The sequence below is a fragment of the Nyctibius grandis genome, chromosome 4 (assembly GCF_013368605.1).
Source record: "Nyctibius grandis isolate bNycGra1 chromosome 4, bNycGra1.pri, whole genome shotgun sequence".
Lineage (NCBI taxonomy): Eukaryota > Metazoa > Chordata > Aves > Nyctibiiformes > Nyctibiidae > Nyctibius > Nyctibius grandis.
Window position 1 is genome coordinate 56947741 of NC_090661.1, and position 25086 is coordinate 56972826.

The window sequence follows — 25086 nt, forward strand, 5'->3', positions numbered from 1 at the left end:
GTATGCCAGCCATTTCAATTAAAATCTGTCCCTAACAAATAAGTGCAATAATGATTGGGAATGCCATCTTAATGTAAAAAGATGACATGGAGAGGAAAAAAAAAAGAAAAAAAAAAGGAGAATACTGGCACACTTATTCTTTCTTATACCCAATCATCCAGTACAGTTTATCAACTGCTTTATGACTGGCACTGTGCACAATTAGAAAATGACAGAGAAAAAAAAGGGAGAATCTGCACACTTATTCTTTCTTATACCCAATCATCCAGTACAGTTTATCAACTGCTTATGACTGGCACTAGTGCACAGATTGAAGAATTTCAAGATTACTATATATAAATCTAGCAAATGCATTAGGCGTAAGCTCCCTGGCCTTCTAACACTAAGCAAAGCTGTACTGACAATAAAAGTAAACCAAAAAGACCTGACAACAATTATTCTGAACACTTGCTAAATGTCATCATTAAAGCACTCTTGTGATTAAACAAAGCAGAAGTGAGGAAAGAAGACAAGATTGTGTTTGCGCAAAAAACTATAACTACAATTAGTTCCAAAATTTTATACATGTTAAATGTTTTGCTATCTATTCTGTTATCAAACAAACGTTAAATTCTGTCTTCCAATTTGTTCCTCTCAACATCAACATTTTTAAAAATTTGCTTTATTTGTATGTGGTTTTTTCCCCCCCATTTTATTTACTTCTAAGAGGAGTCTCAGCTGTTTGGGACCTGAGGTTGATTTGCTTTGAGGCTTCGTAGTGCTCTTCTCGCAGCTGCAGATTTGGCAATCCTGTAGCTTCTGCCAACACCTTTAAACTTTCCCTTTCCTACAACTTCCACTGTTACTCTGACCTTTCCATCGTAAGTTCTTTCTGCAGGACTGCAAAAATACACACAAGAATTACTTACTGCCTAGGCAAGTTAATGTGAAATAAGAGACCTACATTCTCTTTTCTAAAGAAGTTAAAGCAGTATAGTTAAACAGAAATCACTACTTCTCTCAGAAAGTTATGCACGGAAAAAAAAAAAATCAGTGAACAACGATCACGCTAGCTGCTTAGTGTAAAAGAAATTAAAAATAACTCATGACATTTAAAAATCCTCACTAGTTCATGAAGCACAGCTTAAAAACATTTTATGGCAGTATGTACCAAAGAAAGTATATTCTTACCTAAATTTGGCCGTCTCTGGCTCCATTTCCAGCAGCTCTCGCACTGGGGAACGGGGCACATTAGCAGAAAATTTTTCTATTTGGGAAAAAAAAAAATTAGCTTTGTTCTCCTCACAGCAGATGGCACTTAATTATTAATTTTTTTCTGAAAGCTGACAATACCTATTAATGGCCTCATCATTGGATAGTACACTTGCCAAACCATTTCCAAAGACATTCCACTATCCATATAAATGGCACCAGCAAGGGACTCAAATATATCCCCCATGGCCTTTGGTACTTCAATGTCTTCCTCTTTTTCTTCATCTTCTTCAGATCTTCTGAGCTGTTTGCAATTAAAAAAAAGCCAAGGGAGGGGGGGGGAGAGAAGGGGAGGAGAAAAGAGAGAAAACAATTGCTTCTTTTAAAAAAAACCAAGATCTTCAGAAATGTAAGCTCTCTTACATCCTATCTTGAGCTGCTTCCTTTAAGTTTTTCATTGACAACTTTCCACAGTGAAATTGTTCTTTTATTCCCCAATGAAACCAAGTTGCTGGATATATCATTTTTCAAATGCGAAAAAAAAATCCCAAACACCATTGCGTACAGAGACCTTATGAGCTTTGTGAATTCCTCCTGTAATAATTCTGTAGGATTTCACCATGGGTCTGTTTTTTCCAATAGGAAACAGACTTGGCTTTATCAGTTAATACTAGAAAGCTACTCATAACAAAGGAAGAGTTCATACATTAAACATCTCCTAGAAGGAGACTTCAAAATCTGTAAGCTCAATCTCCGGATGAAAGTCAGATGTACCTCTCCGTACCTCATTTACCCCAGAAGACAAGCATGAAACAAGCATTAGTAAAATAAGCCATTAATAACTGATAACCAGCAACATCAGACTGAACTAACAAGCACACTTAGATATTTTTAAAATGTAGCAGGCGGCATTTTCTTCTGTGCTACTAATTTAAGACAAGAGTCTATTCTCATTATTAAAACTAAACTTTCAGTACATGTCTTAAAGGTCTTGAGTTAATCTAATCCTTTACTAAAAATACCTCAAATACTTATAATATACATTCACCTAAGTCCAAACAAAGTAACCTGAAAATAAAGTTTTTTACCGTCACCCTCCTCTGCCTAAAGAGAAATAAGTTTCTGTCGGTCTTTTCTCCCAGCAGCTACTCTCTCACTCCATTTGGCCCCTATTTGGGGTTTAAAACCCAATTCAGTCATCTTAAGAGTCACCATAATACTTCATAAACTAGTCCCACCCAATATTTCTACTTAAAATAAAACAAGAAGTCAGACCTGATGTGTACACACTCCAAATGGGCATTTTTATGTTAAAAAACAAATTCAGCTGTTTTGAATAACGTATTTCATCTCAAGTGCAAACTGAAGCACTTTTGAGCTATACTGAAATAACAGAAGGAGAGAAAAACTAAGAGCTATAAGGCAAGGGACAACAGATGTTTCAGGAGTGAGATTTGAAAAAAAGAAAAGCAGATGACGTAGAGACACACATGGAAACCAGTCTAGCTGGCATGAACTGCAGAAATAAAGACTCCTGCATTAACTCTGATGAAACAAGAGTTTCAGTAATTCAGTGCCAGACCAAGATAGGGAGCAGGCATAGGGAGAGTGAAACAAGAATTTTATTTGAAACAGCTATCACACTATTTGGTTGCAACTTTGGTGGAAGTTTCTACACAATCTTTCTGCCTACTAGCAAAAACTGAACAAAGCTAAAAATCACTACTATGAGCTCTTAAAATAAGTTTTTAGCCTTTTCACTCATATTGTGAAGTAAACAAGATGTATAATAGAATTTGATCCTCTGATGTAAAATAATTTATATTATCTAAATTTCAGTGACAAATTTCTTAGTCAATGTTTTCTGAATCTTCCTATAAAACATATGGATTTCACTCTGCAACAGAGTGCAAGGGCTGTAAACACATATATGTAACTGAAGTACTTTGATTCCCAAGCTTTTGTATATCAGAAAGACAAAGACAACATGTTTATTCAGTGCTGGAGTATTCTCAGACAGAATATTTTTTGAGACTGGTCAGTTTGTCAGAAGACAAACTGTTAGGGATATCTATTGGATAACACTTTGAAAGAAAGGATAATGAGAAAGTCCGTCTCTTCCAGGACTTTGATTAGAATTTGACTCACAAGGCCCTTGCTCTCATACATTTTCTGAGCAGCTTATCTAAATGAGTTAGTTTTAGTCCAGTCTCCAGCAAACAGGTGTTCATTATCATTAGCTTTCCTGCATAACACAGATATGATCTGTGTTTGCAAGTCTCCAGTTAAACTATTTTTCAAGTGGCTTATTTGAAAGATGTACATGTTTCCCTGGCTAGCAGATATAAAGCCTTTAGGAGCATGTCAAAACACCCTCGAGTACAGTGTAATGACACCTGCTGCAGCAGAAATCATCAGACCGAAACCAGTGGAAATCTCTGTCAGCGTGCTATATTAAACAATCCCAGCATTGCACCAAGGTAGTATTGGTCATGATGTTGCATGGATATCCTATCCTGAGTCAGCATTATGTGACTTAGTAACTCCTCATCACAATTTCATGTTATAGTAGTGCTTCCAGTCTGCCAGCGAAGAAAGCAAGCTAAGCATCCCCCCCCGCCAACAAGAACACAAAAGCAAAATAGTGACTATCACAGAAAACCCTAGAGGCACATTGGTTTCAATTTAATTATTTTCTGAATGTTCTTATTGACTTTATACGTTCTGAAGATTGTATTTTACTTTGCATATTGTATGCTTTACTGCTGAGAACCTGCTTCTACGGCTGCTGTGCATAAAACTAAAACATTAGAAAAATGCGCATCACGCCAAGAAACCCAGTGACATGCTTCAAATCAGATACTGAACACGTTTCTTCTACTTCCACTAACCTCAGAATCCATTCCTTGCATTTCATTCTTTTCCATTTGAAACTGCACGAAGTCATCAATAACATGAAACAGTTCAGGAGAGACAGCTTTGAAGTACTTGTGGTAGTCATACTTTACAGCTAATGATGCAAAAATGGTATTATTGACTAGAGCAGATCGTAGGTCAGTAAGAACTCCTGGAGAGTGTTGCCGCGGGTCTTCATAAAGGTGCTTGGTTATGAGGTAGTCCAAAATTGCATCTCCCAGGAATTCTAAGCGCTGGTAACAATCTTAAAGCATTGGAAATAGAAGAATGTACAACACCACAATTAAGTTTAACACACACATTCTTTCCAGGCCTTTCTGGATAGGAGGTTTGGTACACTGCCATGTAAATTCCACAAACTAACCAATGCTCAAAGACAATCTGTTTTTTAGAACAGGTATCTTTGTGTTTAAAGAGATTGTTGTTGAATTATTTAAAAAAAAAAATAGAAAACCCAGAAGTTATCTAACAATAAAGCCACTTTTGAACCCAATATTAATTTGTCAGGCTAGCAAAACACTTGTGTTTATAATCAATTAATGCTTTTACTCAAGATCTTCACATTGTGCTGAGAAACTCCAAAAAGTAAAATCAAGAGATTCCAGCAGCAGGCTGATCTGAAAACAATAACAATCAAACCTCAAAAAAATTAATAGAGAAATCAATCTATTAAAAGCATGTGGAACATACAATATGAGATTTTTCATCTAATTTTCCACACTTCTAGATTTCTCAAAAAGCATTGAACAAAGTTTCCCATTCAGAATGGATCTTTTAAACTGGAAACTAAAATTGCCAAGTCTTTGCTGTTTGGAAAATTGACATGGGACATGGGAAAGGAGAGCTATGAAGGTGTATTTTTAGAATATAAACAAAAGCGAAAAACCTTACTGAAAGCAAACAGGAATAGGTGGGTAGAGAAGGAAGAAAGAAAGACAAAATTACTACAAAAGTAACATGAGAGTGAAATGGCTAGTACCAAGTCGCTTTTATAGAAGCCAAACTTAAGATGCTGCCAGATTTCAACTGCTAGCTACTCCTTAAGAGAAAAATTTACAGGTAACAGCAATTCACAACTGTCTTACTTGGTAAATAGAAATGGAATCAAAAATTTCTGCTACCAACAATGTAATTTCATCTAGACACTATGCCTAAAGGTTTCTGTTTGTTAGTATATATATGAAAAGGAATAATCTACCTTCTATATGTTTTGTGAAATACTTGTAAAAAGTAAACACATATATGTGGGTAATATCACCTAGGATGAAAAACCAAAGCAGCATTTCCATCTTCTGTCAGAACTGTTTCTCAATGTACTAACATTTCAAAATTACTTATTTCTTCAATTAAAGCAGAGCTTTCTTACTCCTTGGAATAAGGAACCAATTCACTATGGGGAAAAATTCGGACCGCTGACTGCACAGGAATTTGCCATTCACTACAAATAGGGTTGGAATTTTACCATGGTTTGTTTTTAATTGCATATTATCGTAGGAAAATATTTAAAGGTTTAGAATGAACGAATAGTAAATTATTAGTATAAGCAAGAGTAATTCAAGAAGATTACAGAAATACAAATTTGTACTGCTGGAAAATCTTTTATGAGATCATGTACAGAAACATTAAGCAGCTAACCTGAAATTAATATGTAGTCTGATTTAGTCAATTGCTTCAAACTTTGAATTTAAATATTTACGCAATAAAATGCCTAGACTTAAATTAAGCCTTCCAATTCACAACTTCAAACGGAAGTCTCCATATTTTGATATCCTATAGACTATTCAGCTAATAAAAATTGTATAGTCTACTTTTAATCTTCAGAAGTACAGTCAAAGGGTAATATTCTTGGGTTTAAATTATGGGACAAATTTGCTAAATATATTTGCAAAACATGGTCACTACTTCTAGAAGTACACTGCAATTTTCCAGAGTTCTACAATAAGTTATTTCAGCCAAATGAGGATCTAATGTCAGTCATATACAACTAGTGATAAGGCATCAGAAATGAAAAATGCTGCTCTTTCCCAAAACTTGGTTAGACTTAAGTAAATCTTCTATCTGTATCAAGTCAAAATATGAATAATCATTGAGATACAGCTTCAACAAATATCCCCCTCTGAATAAGGGGCAAGATACTATTTTCTAAGATTGTGTATTCAGAGGCTATTGACTCCTTAAAGTATCATGTGATGTCTAAAAAAAGACTATGTATGGGAACACAACATATACTGCTCCTCTTACATTTACAATACAGGAAAAAAAACCTAGCTTCTTTAAGACAACTTACCAGTAATAGTATTATAATGGTATGAGGCATGAGTAAATGCCTGAAGAAGATAAGCCTTGTTCTTAAAACGGTAGTTTATTTTCTTCTCAAAGTTTTCAAAACCAGAAATAAGGTGATTTAGGGTTTTTTCAGCATCTGGGTGATCAAACATACACCTTGGTGGAATCTTCAAACAGCCATACTCCAGGTCTTTATACACAGAAGGCTCTGAATTAGCTACAGAAGCAGAAACACAGTTTGGCAAAAGATTTTTCTGCTCACTGTTACAGTTCTCTCTGGTAGCACACAAAGTGCCTTCCCAATCAGTCTTTTTAATTACAGGGAGCACCTTCAGCCCCAATGAACACAGGAAAAGCTGAGCAGCTCTTTCACCACAGCTGGTCAGATAGCAGCCCAAGAGGGCTTCCACACAGTCTGCAATGCTTTTGTCAGCAATACACTGCTCTGTATGCAAGTCATATGAGATAGACTGTTTTCCTGCATCAACACCACAGTTTTCTTCTGATGGATTCCAGAAACCCACTACAAAATCATCCTCTTCAACAGCCTTGCTAGGATCCAGATAGCACATAGCATCCCAAGAGCTATAGTCAAAATCATCCAAATCTGAAGAAAACTGAACATTACCCAGGGATGACTTTTTGGGTGCTTTCCATTCGTAGTTTGAATCAGTGGTTGAAAAGTGTGAGAGAGAAATTTTCTTCACAAAAGCCCCTGATCCCATTAACATATTATCAATGAATTTGATATGCTCCTGATCATACTCCAGAAAATCATCTTCAAAGTCTGTTTCTTCCTTGGGTGACCTCCACATTAGGTCTTCATCCTCTTCATCATCATCATAATCATCAAGTTTACCATTAGCCAACAAGTTCTCCTTTGCCTATGAAAGAACACAAAAAATATGGTACTGAAGAGGGAAATGAGAAACTTACTCCTGAACTGTGAGATGAGTAAGATTTGAGTAGTGTCTGCTAATAATAAGACTGATTTTTAAATTAATGTTCCTAATTACAATGTCTGAGGAGATGTACAATACAACCTCAATTAACACTAGCATTCTAAGATTAGAATAATTGTCTTGGAATACAAAACCTTTACTACTAACCTATAATAGCATATGCTCTACGTATAACATATGCTGCACTTCATAGGAACTCGTGCTTATCCTTGAATGTGATACACTTACAGTTAATTTTAAAAACACTAAGCATTATACACTTGCACGCCGAAGTAAACAAAAGAAAGAATTCTAAATTTAATTTAGAGAAGTACAAGAAACAATTTTGGTTGCATCCTTCTCTCTAGCTGCTGCGTAAGGTTATTACAAATGTTTAATCAATATAATTTTGAAGACTCTGTCTACATCCTTCTATGGCAAATACTAAAGGGCTTGTAGGGTTTACCATAGTCACAATCACAATAATCTCAGTTTTGGGACACACAAACAGAAAATGCATTCAATGAAACAACTGTAAGAACTTCTTTACCCTAGTCCTTCAATAATCATCACCTGAAGCAGCAAAATTAGAGAGAGAGAGAGATAAATTAGCATTTATCTATGCTCTCAAACACAGTCAGTTGCAAATTAATTCAGTCTACTTGGCAAACTAGTAGAAAGTAAGTTTAGTGAATCAGTTTAGGTGATTTTTGTACTACAGATCAAAAATGAGAGTCTAATACCAGTTAGCTGGCAAGAATCTAATGCTTATGTGGATGACAGTCTTGACTGCATGTGTTGGGGATTCAGTAAGTGATCCTGCTGCTTGTTAGATATCGGCCAATTTTTGGTTGTGTAAGAACTATTAACACGTACTGTGGTTCTTTATTTTAACAAATATGAAATCTCTCCAGTTTGTCATATATTTAGTATTACCAGGATTTCAAAATAGCACATCTAAAAATGGAAAAGTAGAAAAAATGTCACACTTCTGTAATGTAGATTTTTGTGGTTTGTTTTTAAACTGAATATTAACATATACATTAAATCATAAAGTAGGGTAATAACTCAATGCAAGGGCAACTAGTATTAATCCTATCCTTTTAAACAAGTACATATTTGTTTCAATTTTTTTTTTTCCACACTATACTTACAGCCTTAACTAATAAAAAGAAAAGTGACTGTTGTCACCAATTTTCTAATACTTACATCCATAACCACAACAGTAAAACTAATGATGTCTCATGTCTTTTCCCTGCTCATATTGAGCAAATTAGTATGAACTGATGTAACGTATAAATGGAACAGATATGCCCAAGCTATACAATGCTGTACAACTTACCATGGCCCCAATCCAGGAAAGCACTGAAAACATATTAGCTAAATGAACAAGCAGTCTTCCTAACACCAAAAGGACGATTCACAGGCTCAACCCAGCATCACTGATGTCAGAGGGAATTCTGCAACTAAATTTGATAGGAGCAAGATCAGATTCAAAGTGCTTTTCTGGATTGGGTCCTGAAAGCCAACAGCATTTTGAATCCAGTGAAACAGCCTATATCTGCCCCCAGTCTATGTATGTCATATTGTAGGTCTCAGCCACGTAATCTTGCAAATCTGTGAGAACCAGATGCTACCACTGGGGACCTCTCCCTTTGGGCCAAATGCACAACTCTAGAGGTGTGGACGGGTGGCAAATGAAAGGTGCATTAGGTAGCACTTGAAACCATCCAAGGATCAAACAGATCACGATGTTCCTCATCAGGATGGAACAGGCTTAGTCAGGTTTAGCAATGAGAGGAGAGGAAGAAAAAGTGGCCATAGAAGATCATAGTTTAGGCATTTTGCCAAAAGAATTTCTGCTGCTCTAATTACTTATCTCACATATACAGAGCAGGGATTTCTGTAACTTTCATTGGTCAGAAAGAGACAGCAAAATTTCATTTGAAATAGTTATTTTGGATACTAGTAGCAGTATAATGCTCAAAACAAGACTAATTTAACTAGTCCCAACTAGAGATAGTGCTGATTTTTTCTTGTTACACACCACCTGTCATATCCGCCACTGAAATAAAAATACACTCTCTGAATGAGACGTGTCTATATGAGCGATTCAAAACAGATTTTGGTGTCTGTTTTCACAAAGATTTAACAAATGATAAATTTAATTTTTAGTACAATTTCATTCAGAAGTTTCTTAAAATAAAAAATCTAATTAGCAGGACAGCTACATGAACTACCCTAACATTGTCTGCACATTGCTGCTTGTATAAAAAAAAAAATAATAAAATTCTAAGTGATAAGAATGAACAGTGGGTAAAGGAGCCAGGAAGCAATTCTGATAGTTGACTTTTTTCATCACTAGATAGCATTTCAAAAATAAATCAACAATGAACCCCAGAAGAATGAACCTTTTCTTAAAGAATACCTAACTGATTTTGAATGTTATGGCCACTTATAAGCTGAAGATCAATCAATATTTTCATGCTTTTTGGAAATCATCTATTTGATCAAATGAACAAAGGAAGATCCTTCCCTTTAATAAAGCTTGATAACACAAAAAATACCAACTAGGATATTTTCGTAATAATTTTTCATAATGCCACGAGATTTCTAGCCCCACTTGTAGATCATCAGACCATGGACGGAGAATGAAACTTACACCCAAGAAAGCAAAATATCTATTTGGCATGAAAAAACACTTCTTAGTTGCATCACTGTCTGCATTTTGGTCTGAAATTGTGTTTTTTATTTACAAATAAACAGTGACTAGCAAAGAGGAAGAGGACACTGAAAAGTTATGGAGAACTGAAAGCTTTTTAAAACCAATGATTAGCTCCTGTCCCAAATGTGCTGTCCTATTTTTAGAAAGGTATAGCAGGAAGTCTCTTTGAAATGAAAACTTGGCACAATACAGAACCACAATAATCAGGTGGTTTTACTCTGCAATAAAAATTTAATTGCACCGCACATCTACCTAACAGTCCTCTCATGTGCCCTCTGGTGGTTCTACAATCCGAGTGTGGTCTTCAAAATTGGGAAAAAGAAAAAAATCCCTCCACCCTCTTCCCCCAGCCTCCAAACTGGTCTCAAACACTTAAAGATTACGTTACTGACTGCTGTGATCAGTGGTATTTCTTACACATGCACTTCTACTCTTGACATACAATAAGTTTAGTCAGAACATAATTTGCATTGTTCCTCATTAAGTTTTGTCATTCTGAAGCTTCTGGCGCTATTGAGAGTGCCTAAGCCAGCACTGCATTCTGGATGAGAAGTAGCTCTCAGTCACATCCATGGTGCAGCTAACAGCAACCAATATTGAACATTTTCTCAAGCCAGTTCTAATCTTCGTTCTGCCTCAGCATTATGAAAAACAGCAATTCCTTTTCATATATTCCATAAAGGTAAACTCATTATTTATTAAAAAGCAGAAAATCTTCTGCTTATACATACTACAGCAAAATCAGTAATGATAATTCTGTTTAAAATTTCCAAGAGAAATTTCAGAACAACTCCTGAGAGGATGCTAACTACAAGCAAAAAAGTTTTTCTTCTCTGCTTTTCTGTTTATATATACACTCATTATTGGATGATGTCCAGTAAATTTCCTTCCTTCAGGTTCTACTCAAGATCAGTTTTCCTCTCATTTTCCGTAGGCTGTAGTGAAGTTTTAGAAAGGAAACAAAGATACAGATTTACTTTTTTTTTTTTTTCCTGAAAACATAGCAAAACATCTAGGGGGTGGGAGGAGGTAGGGATGAGAGAATACAAACACGCAAATAATTATTCCTTAACACAGTTAAATAAAGTCTTACCATTTCATCTTTCTCCCACTTATCAGTGTTGCTCTTGTCTTGGTTCACTATGTAGCCAGGAGGAAGCCAATTGACTGGGGGATCAAAAATCGATACCACCATACGACTAGGCAGTCCTTTCTTTTTTCCAAGGCGATACAAGTTACAGTTGCTGACCTTCAAGAAAAACATTCTGGTAAACCTCTGGACATACATTTACATAAAAATAGGTTAAAATGCAAAAGGAGCAAAACAATTTTACATGTCAAGCCAGATCTTGTACCATTATGCAGTTTCTCTAGTGCTCAAAGGGGAGTTCAGCTTTCTTAATATAATACAACCAATCCACAGCAAGGTACAGATTTTTGTTGATTTTTTTTTTTTTTTGTAAAGCCAAGCATATTAGGTGTGACACTTTCAGTTAAACAAATCTGATAGATTAAATTCTCTTTGCAAAACAAAAAAATTATTGCTACTTATAAAATAACAGTAAATATACCCTGTACAAGTGTCATTAATTACTAGTACTAATAATCAACATTCAGACTAGATTTGGAATGAAAAATGATTGCTATTATCGGTATGTTGACCTAAACATTGTCAGTAGAAATGGTTAAAACAGTCCTGTATAACAAATCTTATTAAGTCATAATCCAGATGTTATTTTGATAGCCTCAAAGTATTTATAAATATTTTAAAGAGAAAAAAGCACTCTCACATACACAAACATACTTCCTTTTCCTTTTTAACTATCAACTTCTGATCGTCGTTTCTCATTTTAAACACACTTTCCATGCTTCTTTTCAAAGTCTTGAAATTTGAACTTTAATATTCAATCACTTCTTTTATTTGAACTGTGCAATTTATTTAGCCCTCCTTATTTTCCAAGATTAAACTATTCAATCATTTAATTCTCAGTGATTCATTTTATTAGAAGTAGACCATCAAATCCTTAGAATGTAATTCAAGTTATCACATTATGTGGGGAAAAAAAACTAAACCAAAACAAACTTTCACATGATGGATTATTCCAGAATTTAAAAACAGCAGAAGACTCTGACAACTGACAACTGAAGACTCTGCTCGCTACTGTTCACACTTACTTTAAAATACTTTCAAAAGTTCACAGAATCAATCAGGTTGGAAGAGACCTCTGGGATCATCGAGTCCAACCGTTGCCCTGACACCACCCTGTCAACTAGACCATGGCACCAAGCGTCATGTCCAGTCTTTTCTTAAACACATCCAGAGATGGTGACTCCACCACCTCCCTGGGCAGACCATTCCAATGTCTAATGACCCTTTCTGAGAAGAAATTCTTCCTAATGTCCAACCTGAACCTCCCCTGGCAAAGCTTGAGGCTGTGTCCTCTTGTCCTATCGCTAGTTGCCTGGGAGAAGAGGCCAACTCCCACTTCACTACAACCTCCCTTCAGGTAGTTGTAGACTGCAATAAGGTCACCTCTGAGCCTCCTCTTCTCCAGGCTAAACAACCCCAGCTCCCTCAGCCGTTCCTCGTAGGTCAGACCCTCCAGACCCTTCACCAGCTTGATGCAACAGTTCTGTTAAGATTTTTTTGTTTCGTTTTTAGTGTTCCGGTAAGATCATGCTAAAAGCTTTTATGGAAAGTAACTTTTTGAGGAAACAAATGAAAGGTCAAATAAAGCTACAACCTAAGGCTCTGTGCTCCTAACTCTCAGTCCTCATTCAAGCACTCCTGTTAAAAAGTTTCTACTCAATGCAGCTCTAGTGTTCAGTCCACCAAACATCCTCACTAACCCAAAGCTTTTAGCCTGTTCAGTCCTGTCCTTTCTTAGGCTGGTAATCAGCTGGTTTGTATTTCAACAAACTGCAGAAATCAGTTTCAATCAATGACAGTCATGGCAACATTAATCCTGTAGTTTTTATTCCTAATATGCACGCTACCCAATGCATAATCAACAAAGCTGTGGATTTAAATCAACCTGTTGCCATTCAATCTTCTAGCAAAATTTTTATATATACAACTTGTTACAGCATGCCTTTTACACAGTATCATTGGAGCGTTACTACTTACTTTTTTGCTTCTCATATATGACAGCCGTCCCTCATGAGCATCAGGGTAAGTGCAAAACAAATATGTAGTGATGGCATGTTTTAAAAATGAATCACCAAGCATTTCTAGCCGCTCCAGATTAAATCCATCACTAGCATTTGAAAGAGTCAAAGCTTGAAGAATGAGACCAGGATTAGGACCAAGAGTTTTTGAGAAGCACCCACTGGAGGGGTTCTTTTCAGAATCTGCTCTGTCTTTTGAAAGATTAATAGCTTTTGAAGTACTGGTGGTCACTGCCATTTTGGGGCATCCATCTGAGGTAGATCTGTTAGCATTTCCATCAAGGTATTTATTACTCAGTAGAGTACATTCATTGCTGGGCTTGGGCTGGTTCTCACTGCTGTATAAATTCTGAATGGGATATGAGGTAGTTGGTTGCACAGGTATTTCCTGCCTGCAGTAATTCAGCTGATTTCCTTGGCAAAAGTCTCTGTTAACTAAATCACAATTGCCATTGGCAAGATTTTTATTATAAGAAACACCATTAATTGCTGCAAGTTCTGCCGAGACATCAATTTGGAGTTTACTGGGTGACTCATTGAGCAATGTTCTGTAATTCACAGACATTTGGTCATGGTTTTCTGCAGAAGAGGTTCTATTAGCACCTTGATGTGCAGCATTTTCAGGGACTACAATTGTGCTGTGCTTACAGTAATTTTCATTCTCTACTACAGAGGAGTTAGGAATAGAGATGAAGGATTTGCTGTCAATAGACTTTTTCCATCCGAAGTCCAAGTTAGGATATCTGTAAAGATACATGCTGATTTTGTTAACAAAAAAATATTATCACAAGACAAGACGACTATATGCACATACGTGTTTAAAAAAAGCCATGCTCTTCTGAAAAGAACACTGACTGCAGCATTTAACTTCACCATTCACAATCAAGTCTTTTTAAACTATGTTCCACTGAAAACTGACATAAGTGAAACAAAGGATATCAGTTTTAAATACATGCAGTAATGGTTAAGTTTTGACCTTGTTTTCCAATGAAGTCAGGTATTGTATTGAAAAACACATTGAAAAAATACATGCCTGAAATCTGCAGGAAGTGATTTAACCCCTACACCAGCATCAGTGGCTGTTTGAGCTCTTAGTTCCTCTGCTGTCAAAAGGCAGTGCAGGCGATAAAGTATGCTGGGGAGGCAAACTGCTTTTCTCCACAACGATGCTGGAATAGGATGTATAGCACAGAGCTCCGGAACCAGTATCTGGGGAGAGGAGGGGGGAAGAAAATAATTTTACCTGTAAAGGTAGTTGTCAGATCACTGTTAAGAGAGAGGCAACTTGAATTAGATACTTCTATTTTACCTGCTTATTCTGCAAACTTTCCCACTTTGCTTTCCTCTTCTCAGCACTGCTTAGTGGAAGTGCTTTCCCCTTCTGATTCAAATGGCGAGGAGTCAAAAGATTAAGTCTAAAAACCACACGAAAATACTTTAATGTAAGTACATAATTAATGAATAAAACTTACCAGCCTAAACTTTCTAAAGTGATGACTTATTCTTAGTATTCAACCTTATTGCATTATGAAGAGACAGCACAGTTACCTCTGGGAAAAAATGGACTCAGTTACAGTTGTTATAACGTAAGTTAAGTACTCCTCAAGAAAAAAAAAAAATCAGTAATTTATTTGGAAAACACAAGCCGTAATTTATAAAAATTTATAAATTTTTTTTATAAATTTATCCATAATTTATATTAAAAAAAAAGGCACTTTATTGTCAAACTACAAACATCAGACACAAATAGGACTGTTGATACCTTGAAGATGTGTGGTCCACATCCAGCAGCGGCTGGTTGAGATTGGTCAGGTCAAGATTATACTTTGTTTTATAATATTCAGCAAAAGTTTCATATTCAGGGGAAGGGAATTTACTGAGCGGAGTAAGATCAGTGTATACATCAGCTACATAGAATCGATGAGGCTGATCAAAATTTCGATACCTAAAAAAAAAAAAAAAAAGAATATTTTGGCATATGTTATAGCTCTAGGGTAAAGCTTGTGCTAAGTTCTTGATGTTCTAATATGGTCAGGTGATAAACTGTTAAATAGCTCGCTTGAGGTTTTTGGTTGGTGTGTGTTTTTGTTGTAGAAACCATTTGTTTAGCTAACTCAAAACACTAAATGAGAAGTGTGCTATAAGATAAGGAAGAATAAAGTCTATCTATAATCTACAGAATTCCCTCTACAGAAACATTTAAATTAAGTGCAGGATTTAGGTCTTCAATATCTAATACAAAGTCAAGCTCTGGACAACATGTCCCAGAGTAATGCTGCAAGTGGTAATTTCTTAATTCCACACATGTAACAATTAAACTTTATAATTTGGTTTTTTAATGTCTAGTCTCCTATGTGCTTACGAGTAGAAATGGAGTTCTACTGCATAGAAAGGTTGTACTACCTCACATCTAAACCGGCATTTTAACCAAGCCATCCTCCAAATAAGTTAAAATACAAATCCCAAATACTAGTAAAGTAAATTCACAAGACTTCCAAGGACAATGCAGTTCTTGTAATACAGGTAGAATGTTAGAAAAATAAAGCTGGACTGCTGCAACACCTTTATTGTGGCTACTGATGCTCATTGGATACTATGGTGATAAACATGCCCAGGAAAATAATAGTAATAATATAAAAATCATTAAATCAACATTCAATATTTAGATTTGCATATTAGCTTATTTTATACTTTGATCTGCTGCATCTATTATTTAAGCTTTTATTCAAATATCTAAATAGGCATAATTAACCACTATTAATGAATCTTTTTTAGCTTTCTTCTAAGAGAAAAATTAAAGAAAACCATATTCCCCGGCTGTCTGAACTTCTTCACTAAGAACATGCTGGTTTAAAGAAGCTTTCAGAAATCCTTTTTTCTTATCATAATCATGTCTATTCTGAAGAATTCAATCAATCAGAACTGTTCCAATACACAGTCACTGTATATGCTTCCCCCTGAGGAGCTTACAACCAAGCAGGACAGAGAAGGACAAGCACAGATTTCCAACCATTTTTATGGTGACTGAAAATAGAAATAGTTGAAATTCTGAGATTTCTTAATGTATGAAACAAGGTCAAAAGTTTTCTGGCTTCTCCCACACCTGAACATTAATAAGAATTATTAGTTGCCATTGGATAAAGAGGTGTACTCAGGCACCTACCACAGCCCCATCCCCAATCAAAAAAAAAAAAAAAAAAAGAGACGAAGGGGGAAGAGTAATACTAGTTTAGGCACTGTGGCCAGATCTTCAGACAGGTGAAATACCATAGCTTCACTGAGGTCCAGCAACTGTGCTAATTCACACCACCTATGAGCTACTTCATGACGTAAACTCTGATGAATGAAGTAATGCTTATACACAGTGATGGTCTGACACCACTTTTTTACGCTAGCATTTTTACCACTGTATTCATTAGCACTGGTAGGAAGACATTTAAAGGAAAAAGTCTAACACAGATGAGGCCAAAACAAAGTACTAATATTAATCTTCTGTATATATTCTGCAACTACCACTGTTTACAATACACTAGGTACAAGCACAAGCCAGTCAGTCCATTTTCTTTTTTCACATCACGCCGAATGACATAGGAATAATTAAGTCTCCACAAAACCTACCAATTCTGGAGAACCTTTGCATATCTAGTACATAAAATGATGTAAAATTCTCCTCTAAATACCACTCAATAGAAAGATTCTTTTAACTGCTCTTTTTCATTTGCTAATTTTTCCATCTACCAACAGCATACCTTTCTTTAGCAGGCCTTTGGTGTGAATAAGCAGTAACCAAAGTACAGGACTCCTGCTCAATCTTCCAAATTAAAATTGGTTTCAGTAGGCTAGTTCTTGATGAAGTCTCAACATTTTATCAGAATACTACGTAAGTTTTGTGGTGAAGTCTATTATTCCCAATAAAAGGGTAATGAGTCTTCGGAGGCCTAAACACTGAAATCCTACTATATAAGATTAACTATTGACTAAAAAATAACTTTAAATTATTTGAGACACCACCAGATAACCTGAGATTAATAGCATACATTTCTTAGAAGCAATTCTGTTGCAGATCATAGCATCCCCTTATTGCATTTGTATAAATACAATAGGCACATACCTGAAGTATGCATACAGTACTCACCGTGGAATGATAACTGCATCCTGGTAATCTTCTAACTTGAAAATAAAAGGCATTTCTTTTGTATATTGTGTACTGGGAATGCCTGTACGCGCCTCAGATTTCTCAATGTCTTCCATAAACTTAAAGTCAATGTCCAAAGTGCTGGAGTCATCAACTTAAAAAGGAAAACCCATAACTCAGTTATTCAGGGGAGACTTTTCCAGGGGGAGCTTTTCTGGGAAGTTGTAAATTACAACATTTTTTTTTCTTATTCTATACACACATTTGATTATTTCAAAAAAATTTCAAAGGAGACATATATATGATTTTAGACCCTTACGGAGTCAGCCGAAACCTGCTATAAATCAACTCACATCACCAAGTTAAAACTAATTTGGCATTGTGGAGAAGTAATAAAAATCTAACCGACAAATTTTCACACTACCACGTATGGTATTATTTCTACAGCTAACAACTGAAATTTAACATAAACGTTAACAAACATGTTGCTAAAGGAATTCAAAATGAATATTTAAAAAACAAGAGCTCTGTTCTTACCAACATTAAGAGGTAGAACACAATAGGCGGAATCAGCTTCTATGGGTTTGAACTCTAGCGCAGGTTTCTCAAGACGAAGAATATGTGAAAAAATGTACTGGTGGAGTCGCGTTATCAGCTCAAGCATTTGCAGAGACAGAGTAAAACCAGACTTCTTAAGCTCAATAGATATTGTAACCTCTCCAGAGCGAGTATACACAGGAAAGTGAGGAATCTAAATAAGAAAAAAACAAAAGAAAACAAGAGAGAAAATCCAGGGTAGGATTCCTCTACAGAGTACCGATTGTTTAGTTCAGATGCTGAGACAACGCTTGCACGACCCCACAGCAAACTGGATCAGAATTTTGACCTTTGACAACCTTCAATTATACGTGAGATTTTGAAGACTTAAAGAATGATCCTTATTTTTTTTAGTAGTTCTCCTTGTGTTTTACAGCTCTTCTCTTTATATAAGATCAAGTAAAAATGGACATCTCTTCCATTATGGAGGAAGAAATGTAAAAACCAGCAATATTCCTGAAATGTTTTTTTCTTCTTTGTAAAAAGCTTCCTCAGCTGAGTCTCATCCACAGAAAATGCCTTTTTATTAAAAATTTTCCAAAGCAAGAGGTGCCAATTTCAATTAACATGGCCTGCTTTTTCTGCTGCTGCAGACTAGGAATGCTGAGAGGACTTGTCACCATAACTTTCATATAGATAAGGTAGCATTGCAGGCCATCTCTGTAGCCAATGCACCACTCCTATAGTACCTCATATAAAAGAGGAGGAACATTTTGAATTTGCCACTGTAAAATAATAAAAAATAAAATTGTAAAACAGAAGTTCAGCAAAACCAAACAGATTGTTCCATCACTAAAGACAGAAAATGAAGTGGTCACTGGACTGGATGGATATTTTTACTTATTTTCTGGAGGTTTCTTGACATAAGCAGCACTTCTGATCATTTCCAACTCTTCAGTCTAGGGGCAGGGAATAAGTGGAAAATAACAGGTTGTAAGGCATATAGAATAAGGAAAGGTGCTAGATTCATTACCTGAGGTATAGGTTTGGCTGTCAATATGCCAAAACATCTTGTTGTATCCTCAGGAGGATATAGCTTTCGTCTCCTGAAGTTCAGCTCATCAGGTAGAGGAGTCGTTAACACCATTCCTATTACATACAGGTAACAGGGCTGATCAGGTTTGGGATAACTATCCCTCAAACATTCTGGAATCTAAAAATCAAAAAAGAAAAAAAAAACCCCAAACATTAACATGATAAAAATCAGCAAAATTCACCTAAAGACTATTTTTAGAACAAGGCTTCGCATGTTTATTTGGAAAGGTATTGCTAAAAATTAGGAATAAAAAGAAATTAATCTGGACTTAAGTAATGTTTTCTTTCTTTAGCAAAAACGTTTGGTCAGCAGCCTGGCCTGGCAGCCATGAGATCTGTCCGAACACTTGCATCAAGGGAGCACAATGCTCCCAGGTCTTCCATTACAGCCCTAAACTTCCTGTGTTAGAAATGTAAGTAACTGTAGAACACAGACAGCACCTCACCACAAATACAACTAAAGTTTTAATGCCAATTTCCATATTTAGCGAGTAACTCTGAAGCACATCTTAGGTCCAAGGTCTTTGGACCTTAAGAATAGAAGGGGAAAAAAAATAAAGAAAAAAGGGAAAGAAAAACAAAAACATGTACGCACAGGAAAAAAACCTAAATCCCAGTAATTCAATTTTCATATAAGCTTGCCTGAACTTGCAGCTTCACTAACATGGATTCTTTTCCCCATCAGAACTGTTTAGAAGTGTCAAAAAATGTTTTTTATACACCTGGGACAAACACACCAAAAAAATTCGATATATTGCCCCTTTGCCCAGGCACTAGACTACAGAAGTTTTTTAGTAATAATTCTAGCTCACAACTGTGAATACTCACAACAGCTACAAGCACTTTTAACTCTGCTGCTCACATTTGTCATAGACCTCAAAAAAAACATGCTTTATGTTTGGTAGGAGATCATTACTTTGTAGGTCTCAAAAATGATCCTCCTGGTTATCTAAAACTAAATTGCAATACATACAGTCCTGGATTTTAAAGTTATACTGTGGCAAAACTATGGCCTTGGCTTAATGGAAAATTACTCATAAGTTTAATAACTATATTAAGCCCAAGAGGATCTTGTAGACCTTCAACATTTGCCAAAGCTTGTTTTCCAGATGTGAAAAGTCGGGACAAAAGCAAGGGGAAGTATTCTTGGATATTGTATTAAAAAAATAACTGAGAAAGAATGATGCATCACTCAACAAATCAACTCCTCTAAATAAGAGATACCATAATCATGCATTTTACAAGTCACTCCTATTCCAACAATCACTAGTGAAGTAAGAGGATTGAGAAAGGCACTTGTAACAAGAAGCACCAAGAAACACTGGGCAAAGATTCAAACTGTGAAATCTTGCAAGAAAAAGGTTCTCATCTGTTGTCCCCTCTGTAATATACTCTGTGATGCCACAGTATTCGTTCTTAAGCTTTCCTAATAACCAATTATTTAAACTACTAATAAAACTGGGGCATGCAGAGGATGCCAAGAATGGAATTACTTAAGGGCTATCACCATAACTGAGGCTGCACGTTAAAGTACAACACAGCACTGTAGCCTACTCCTGTGAGTGTACATGCTGACACTCCTACATGTGACCAAAGGCTATCGATTTCTCCATGAAATGTAAAGATTATCTGAAGCTACTCTGCAATCTATTCCGAATGAGTTACCTGTCCTATTCAAAGGACCTTAGACAGAACCTATAACAACTGCAGTGAAGAAGGAAGGTTCCGACAAAGCCTCTTTTCTCCATTTTCTCTTACTTTTAAAGTATTGGACATTCCCCCTAAATACTATCTAAGAAGTCCAATTCTACAAACTGATATGGCTGAAACCTGTTGTAACAGATCTGTGGATAAGTTACTTAATAATGTACAGCTATAGTAAGTATCTTATGTGACCCCTTTAGCATATTAAGTATAATATTTAGAAATATTTTAAAAGTAAAAAATATTAAAAGTATACTTATTTTATATTCTAAGATTTAAACAGAAAATTATGAAATTCTCTGTTCGACCAGTAGACTCACCAAACAAAACCAAGCACCTTAAAAAAAAAAAAATTTCTGTGTTTAGCACCTGGCTGATAACTTTGGCTCCCTGGGTATCTCCTTCAATTTTCAATTATCTGCCTAGAAAGCCAGTAATTCTTCCTTTGCTCTAGTATATTTACCAGAGAACTTAAAGATTTTATAGATTATTAATGCAGGACAATTTTACCTCCCAGTTATTTCTATACTAGGCAAATACAGTCAACAAGCTTTACAGAAAGTGTACATTCTTTGAACTAGAGGCATGCTTCCAAAGCATATGGTCCCATAAGATCACTCAGGTAATAGTGCTGTTTCCATACAGCTAAAACTGCAAAATATTTCCACTACAAATACAAGATTTGTTGTAAAAGATTCTTATCAGATAAGATTTAGAGTTGGCAATTTTGTCTTATCAATACATAAAGCATTCGACTGGAGATGTGGACAGCAGTGAGATACTAACAGCTTTGGGATAGCATTGTCTCCGTTTTGTGGAGCCTGGCCTTCCTGGAACACTGGTTTCTTCTTCATCATGTAAATCAAGCTCCTCCTCGTATTTAACTGTTTCTTTACCAACTGGCATCAAATGATCATCCAGTTCACCTGAATATTATGAAAGAGTACAAAGAAATAGCATTATGAACAATCAAATCTTGGTTCTTCAGATACTATGCAGTAGATGTGATTGCTCATGAAAACACCTCACCTAAGTTTTTAAAATACACTTACTACTGCAAGGCTCCGAAAGTGGAACTTTGGGGAAAGAGTGATAAAGGTTGAATTTTTGTCAAAACTACTTATTTATAGTAAAAAAACCTCTGAATTTTAATTAAAAAATTGAATTCTATAATGAAAATATCAAAGAAAAATAAACTCTTTTTGCCCTTAAAAAACAGTGACTGAAATACTCATTTAAAAATCACTCAAAAGAGGCAATAGGTGTATTTCTGTATCATCCTAAAAAGGGAATTACTACTGTTGAATGTGCACTCTCAACACTGAGCTGAGCCAACATGGTGTTATTCTTGGATACATTTATTGGTATGAGTGCAGTGATCAAAAAGTTTAACTCAGAAAAAAATACAAACCTCAGACCTACAATTTTTTTTACTTAAAAAATATATAAATACTTCCGTACTTCATCAAAGCACCCATAACATGGAATTATCTTTAAAACATTCCACAATAAAGAATATGCTCCATTACACTTACTAGAGACAAAAGAGCTGAAGTAATCCTGCAATGTCATATTTTTGGAACATGACTTATAATATGGTAGAGAACACAATAAATTTAGGGCTGTGTACTTTATATTTTAATTTGTTACAATTCACTTTAAAAAACAAGTTATTTTTTGGCTGCAGGATGTAGTCCCTGATCTATTATCAACATCTTCTAGATAACAAGACTCTTTTCCCCTTCATTAAGTATATTCAATGTCAAAATCCACGTGCCTTGTATTAACTTTGCATTTGCTGTTTAAGACAAAATATGTTAAACAACAAGATTCCCCCGGAAAATATATCTTTAGCTTACAAGGTGTAAGCTAAATTAGTAAGTACATGATTATATCACAAAACAGGGCAAGAGAAAGGAAGCTATAGTAGACGGCTATAGACGAAATGCATGTATATGCATAACATCCGTGCAATGTACAATTTCTCAATTATAAAATATGCTTTACCAACTACGTGTTGCTTTACCAGTTCTTACCAATTTTGTGCAGTTTTTCACAGCAAATAAGAGCTACAACTCTCTCAGCCAGTCTTGCACAACTCATTGGAGGACCCTATAAATATTTAAATATTTCTTAAAAAATCTGGTTGATTAGCACATTACTTATTATACATGTTTAATTAGTTTAATTTAACACAAACATATTAGGTAAGCAAAACTTTAAAAAAAAATACACTGATGACAGTTTTGTGAAGATATTCAGGCTTATGTTGCTGTTCAACAGAAGCCGAAATTACAAGAACTCAAGATACTATTGATGAAAACCAATAAAGGACATTTTCCTACAACTGAGACAAATGTAAGAAAAAGCAAGACACTGGGAAGAATATTCCAAAGGCAAAAATACTTATATAAACAGTAACGGCTGGGAAACAGATTATAACAGAAACAAACAGTGATCTAAATACAGTTTCAGAGCACAACAGAGGAAAACAAAAAGTTATTTTCATTAACAAGAATAAAACTAATTTTAGAAATGGAACAGACACATCTATACTAACATATTCACTTATTTCCATGCTTTTCCTTCCCCAAATACCTACAACAATTGAAGCTCGAAGAGGTGAGTTGATTGGCAGGTAAAGCGTAGAGTAAAACGTATGATCTGGTAGTTCTCGGGTTTTACACTTGGGAGCTAGGTGTGTAAATGGATCACTTGGCAATCTAGCGCAGTACCTAAGTTGACAAAAGATTTTACAAATCATCAAAACCCACAAACTGAAACCTAAAAACATTTCAGTGGAGTCTTGCCTTACCAGTGTAAACACTACAAAAGATTATTTCAGGCCATACCGAGCACTGCAAGGGTATACTACTGACTCATATTCAACTAACTACTGAGTAGAAGACCTCGAAGTCCTTTACTACAAAGCTGGTCTCCAGCAAGGTGGTTCCAAGATTGTAATGATGCACACGATTATTCCATCTCAGGTCCCAAAGTTTGCATTTGTCTTTGTTTAATCTCTTGAGTTTACTGCTGTCCTATTCCTATTTGTCATGGTTCCCCCACTGAATGGTAGCCTTTCCTCTGCTGCACTCAATTCCTCCTCTCCCAAACTGGTGTCAAATGCAAACGGGCTAATGTTAAACCATATTGGACCTCCTAATGGCCCATGAGTAATGCCACCCTGTCTTGGGGACTTGTATTATGTTCCGCTTACTTACTATTTTTTTTGTTTTGAAACATGACAACAAATTGCTATTACAAATGTCAATACTAGAACAGGAAGATTTTACTACAGTTTTAACAAGCCGCTTCTGTTTATTTTTAAAGCTAGCTTGTCAAGAGCAAAAAGAAACAAAAAAATAATCTTACTACCTGTTTTGAAACCAAATGTTTTCAGGGCAGCTTTTATCTAAACGGGAATCGGTATCACTACATTTATTATCAGAGCTAGAACCTCTGTAGGATAAAGACACAAAAAGCAAATTATCTCTTCAAACCACTGTGACCAGTTTCTTTAGAAAATCCTGTCAAGATTCCTAAGAGGAAATGTGTACAATGCCCCAGCCTATGCTTCCATGTTGCAAGACAGACTAAGAAACTTTTAACTCAAAGACAAGAAGTAAAAAGTGAATATGCCGCTTACCTATTTATGTGTCCAATAGCAGTGTTAATAGTAACTCTCGGACTGTTCTCATCTGGCCTCAACACATAGGGTGGAAATATATCATCATCATCAACGATGGGTTCAGTTTCAGTTTCATTGGTATCAACAGATTTTGAGCATTTGTTTCTGAGGATCTTAACATTTCAAGAACAGAACATGATGAGAGATTTTTTTCCCTTAAAAAAATACTATGATACATTTAATAAAACCAGGCACATTCCTTTGACCTCATACCTTCTCAATTGCTTTGTACGTCTTAAGATCTTCTTCAAAACTTTTGATTTTGTCTGTATCTGCTAACATAATGTAATTGGAAATTGGTGCTCTAGCTCTTCCTTTTGACTGCACGTAGGAACGATATTCTGTGGGCAAATCAAAGCGCACCACCAAGTTGCACTTTGGTATGTCAACACCCTCTTCTACAATACTAGTAGCAATAAGTAGGTTGGTCTCATGTGCTCGAAATTTTCTAAGAACCTGCAAAAGTAGCAAAAACAAATTTAAGAGATTAGTCTGAGATCTGTTTCCATCATCAGATTCATCAAAAGACAGTAAACCCAAGAAAAGTGGATCAGACATTTGAAAAACTTGTCTACATATGCAGATATAAAACTATTACAAAGAATCTTTTCAGAAACACAGCAAGACTATTTATCAGAACAGGCAGGTTTCTAGGAATCAAATCTGGTATGTGGAATTACGTGAGTCCAAGAAGCTA

At 35.6% G+C, this 25086-nt stretch overlaps 1 protein-coding gene across 4 annotated transcripts in view; it reads right to left on the minus strand.

Annotated features, from left to right (window-relative positions):
• Positions 1–242: 242 nt before the first annotated feature.
• DICER1 (dicer 1, ribonuclease III) overlaps positions 243–25086 on the minus strand; it is a 69610-nt gene continuing 44766 nt past the window's right edge. For all 4 annotated transcript variants that reach the window (XM_068397582.1, XM_068397586.1, XM_068397583.1 and 1 more), the window contains 18 exons: positions 24603–24845; positions 24348–24502; positions 23301–23433; positions 22735–22810; positions 21485–21624; positions 18933–19112; positions 17900–18113; positions 17363–17516; positions 14990–15172; positions 14537–14642; positions 14261–14436; positions 13187–13970; positions 11153–11308; positions 6395–7277; positions 4083–4351; positions 1333–1495; positions 1171–1246; positions 243–879 (listed from right to left, as the gene is read on the minus strand). In XM_068397582.1, coding sequence (XP_068253683.1) covers positions 714–879; positions 1171–1246; positions 1333–1495; positions 4083–4351; positions 6395–7277; positions 11153–11308; positions 13187–13970; positions 14261–14436; positions 14537–14642; positions 14990–15172; positions 17363–17516; positions 17900–18113; positions 18933–19112; positions 21485–21624; positions 22735–22810; positions 23301–23433; positions 24348–24502; positions 24603–24845 — 4257 coding nt within the window. In that variant the 3' untranslated portion in view covers positions 243–713. The remainder of the gene's footprint in view (positions 880–1170; positions 1247–1332; positions 1496–4082; positions 4352–6394; positions 7278–11152; positions 11309–13186; positions 13971–14260; positions 14437–14536; positions 14643–14989; positions 15173–17362; positions 17517–17899; positions 18114–18932; positions 19113–21484; positions 21625–22734; positions 22811–23300; positions 23434–24347; positions 24503–24602; positions 24846–25086) is intronic.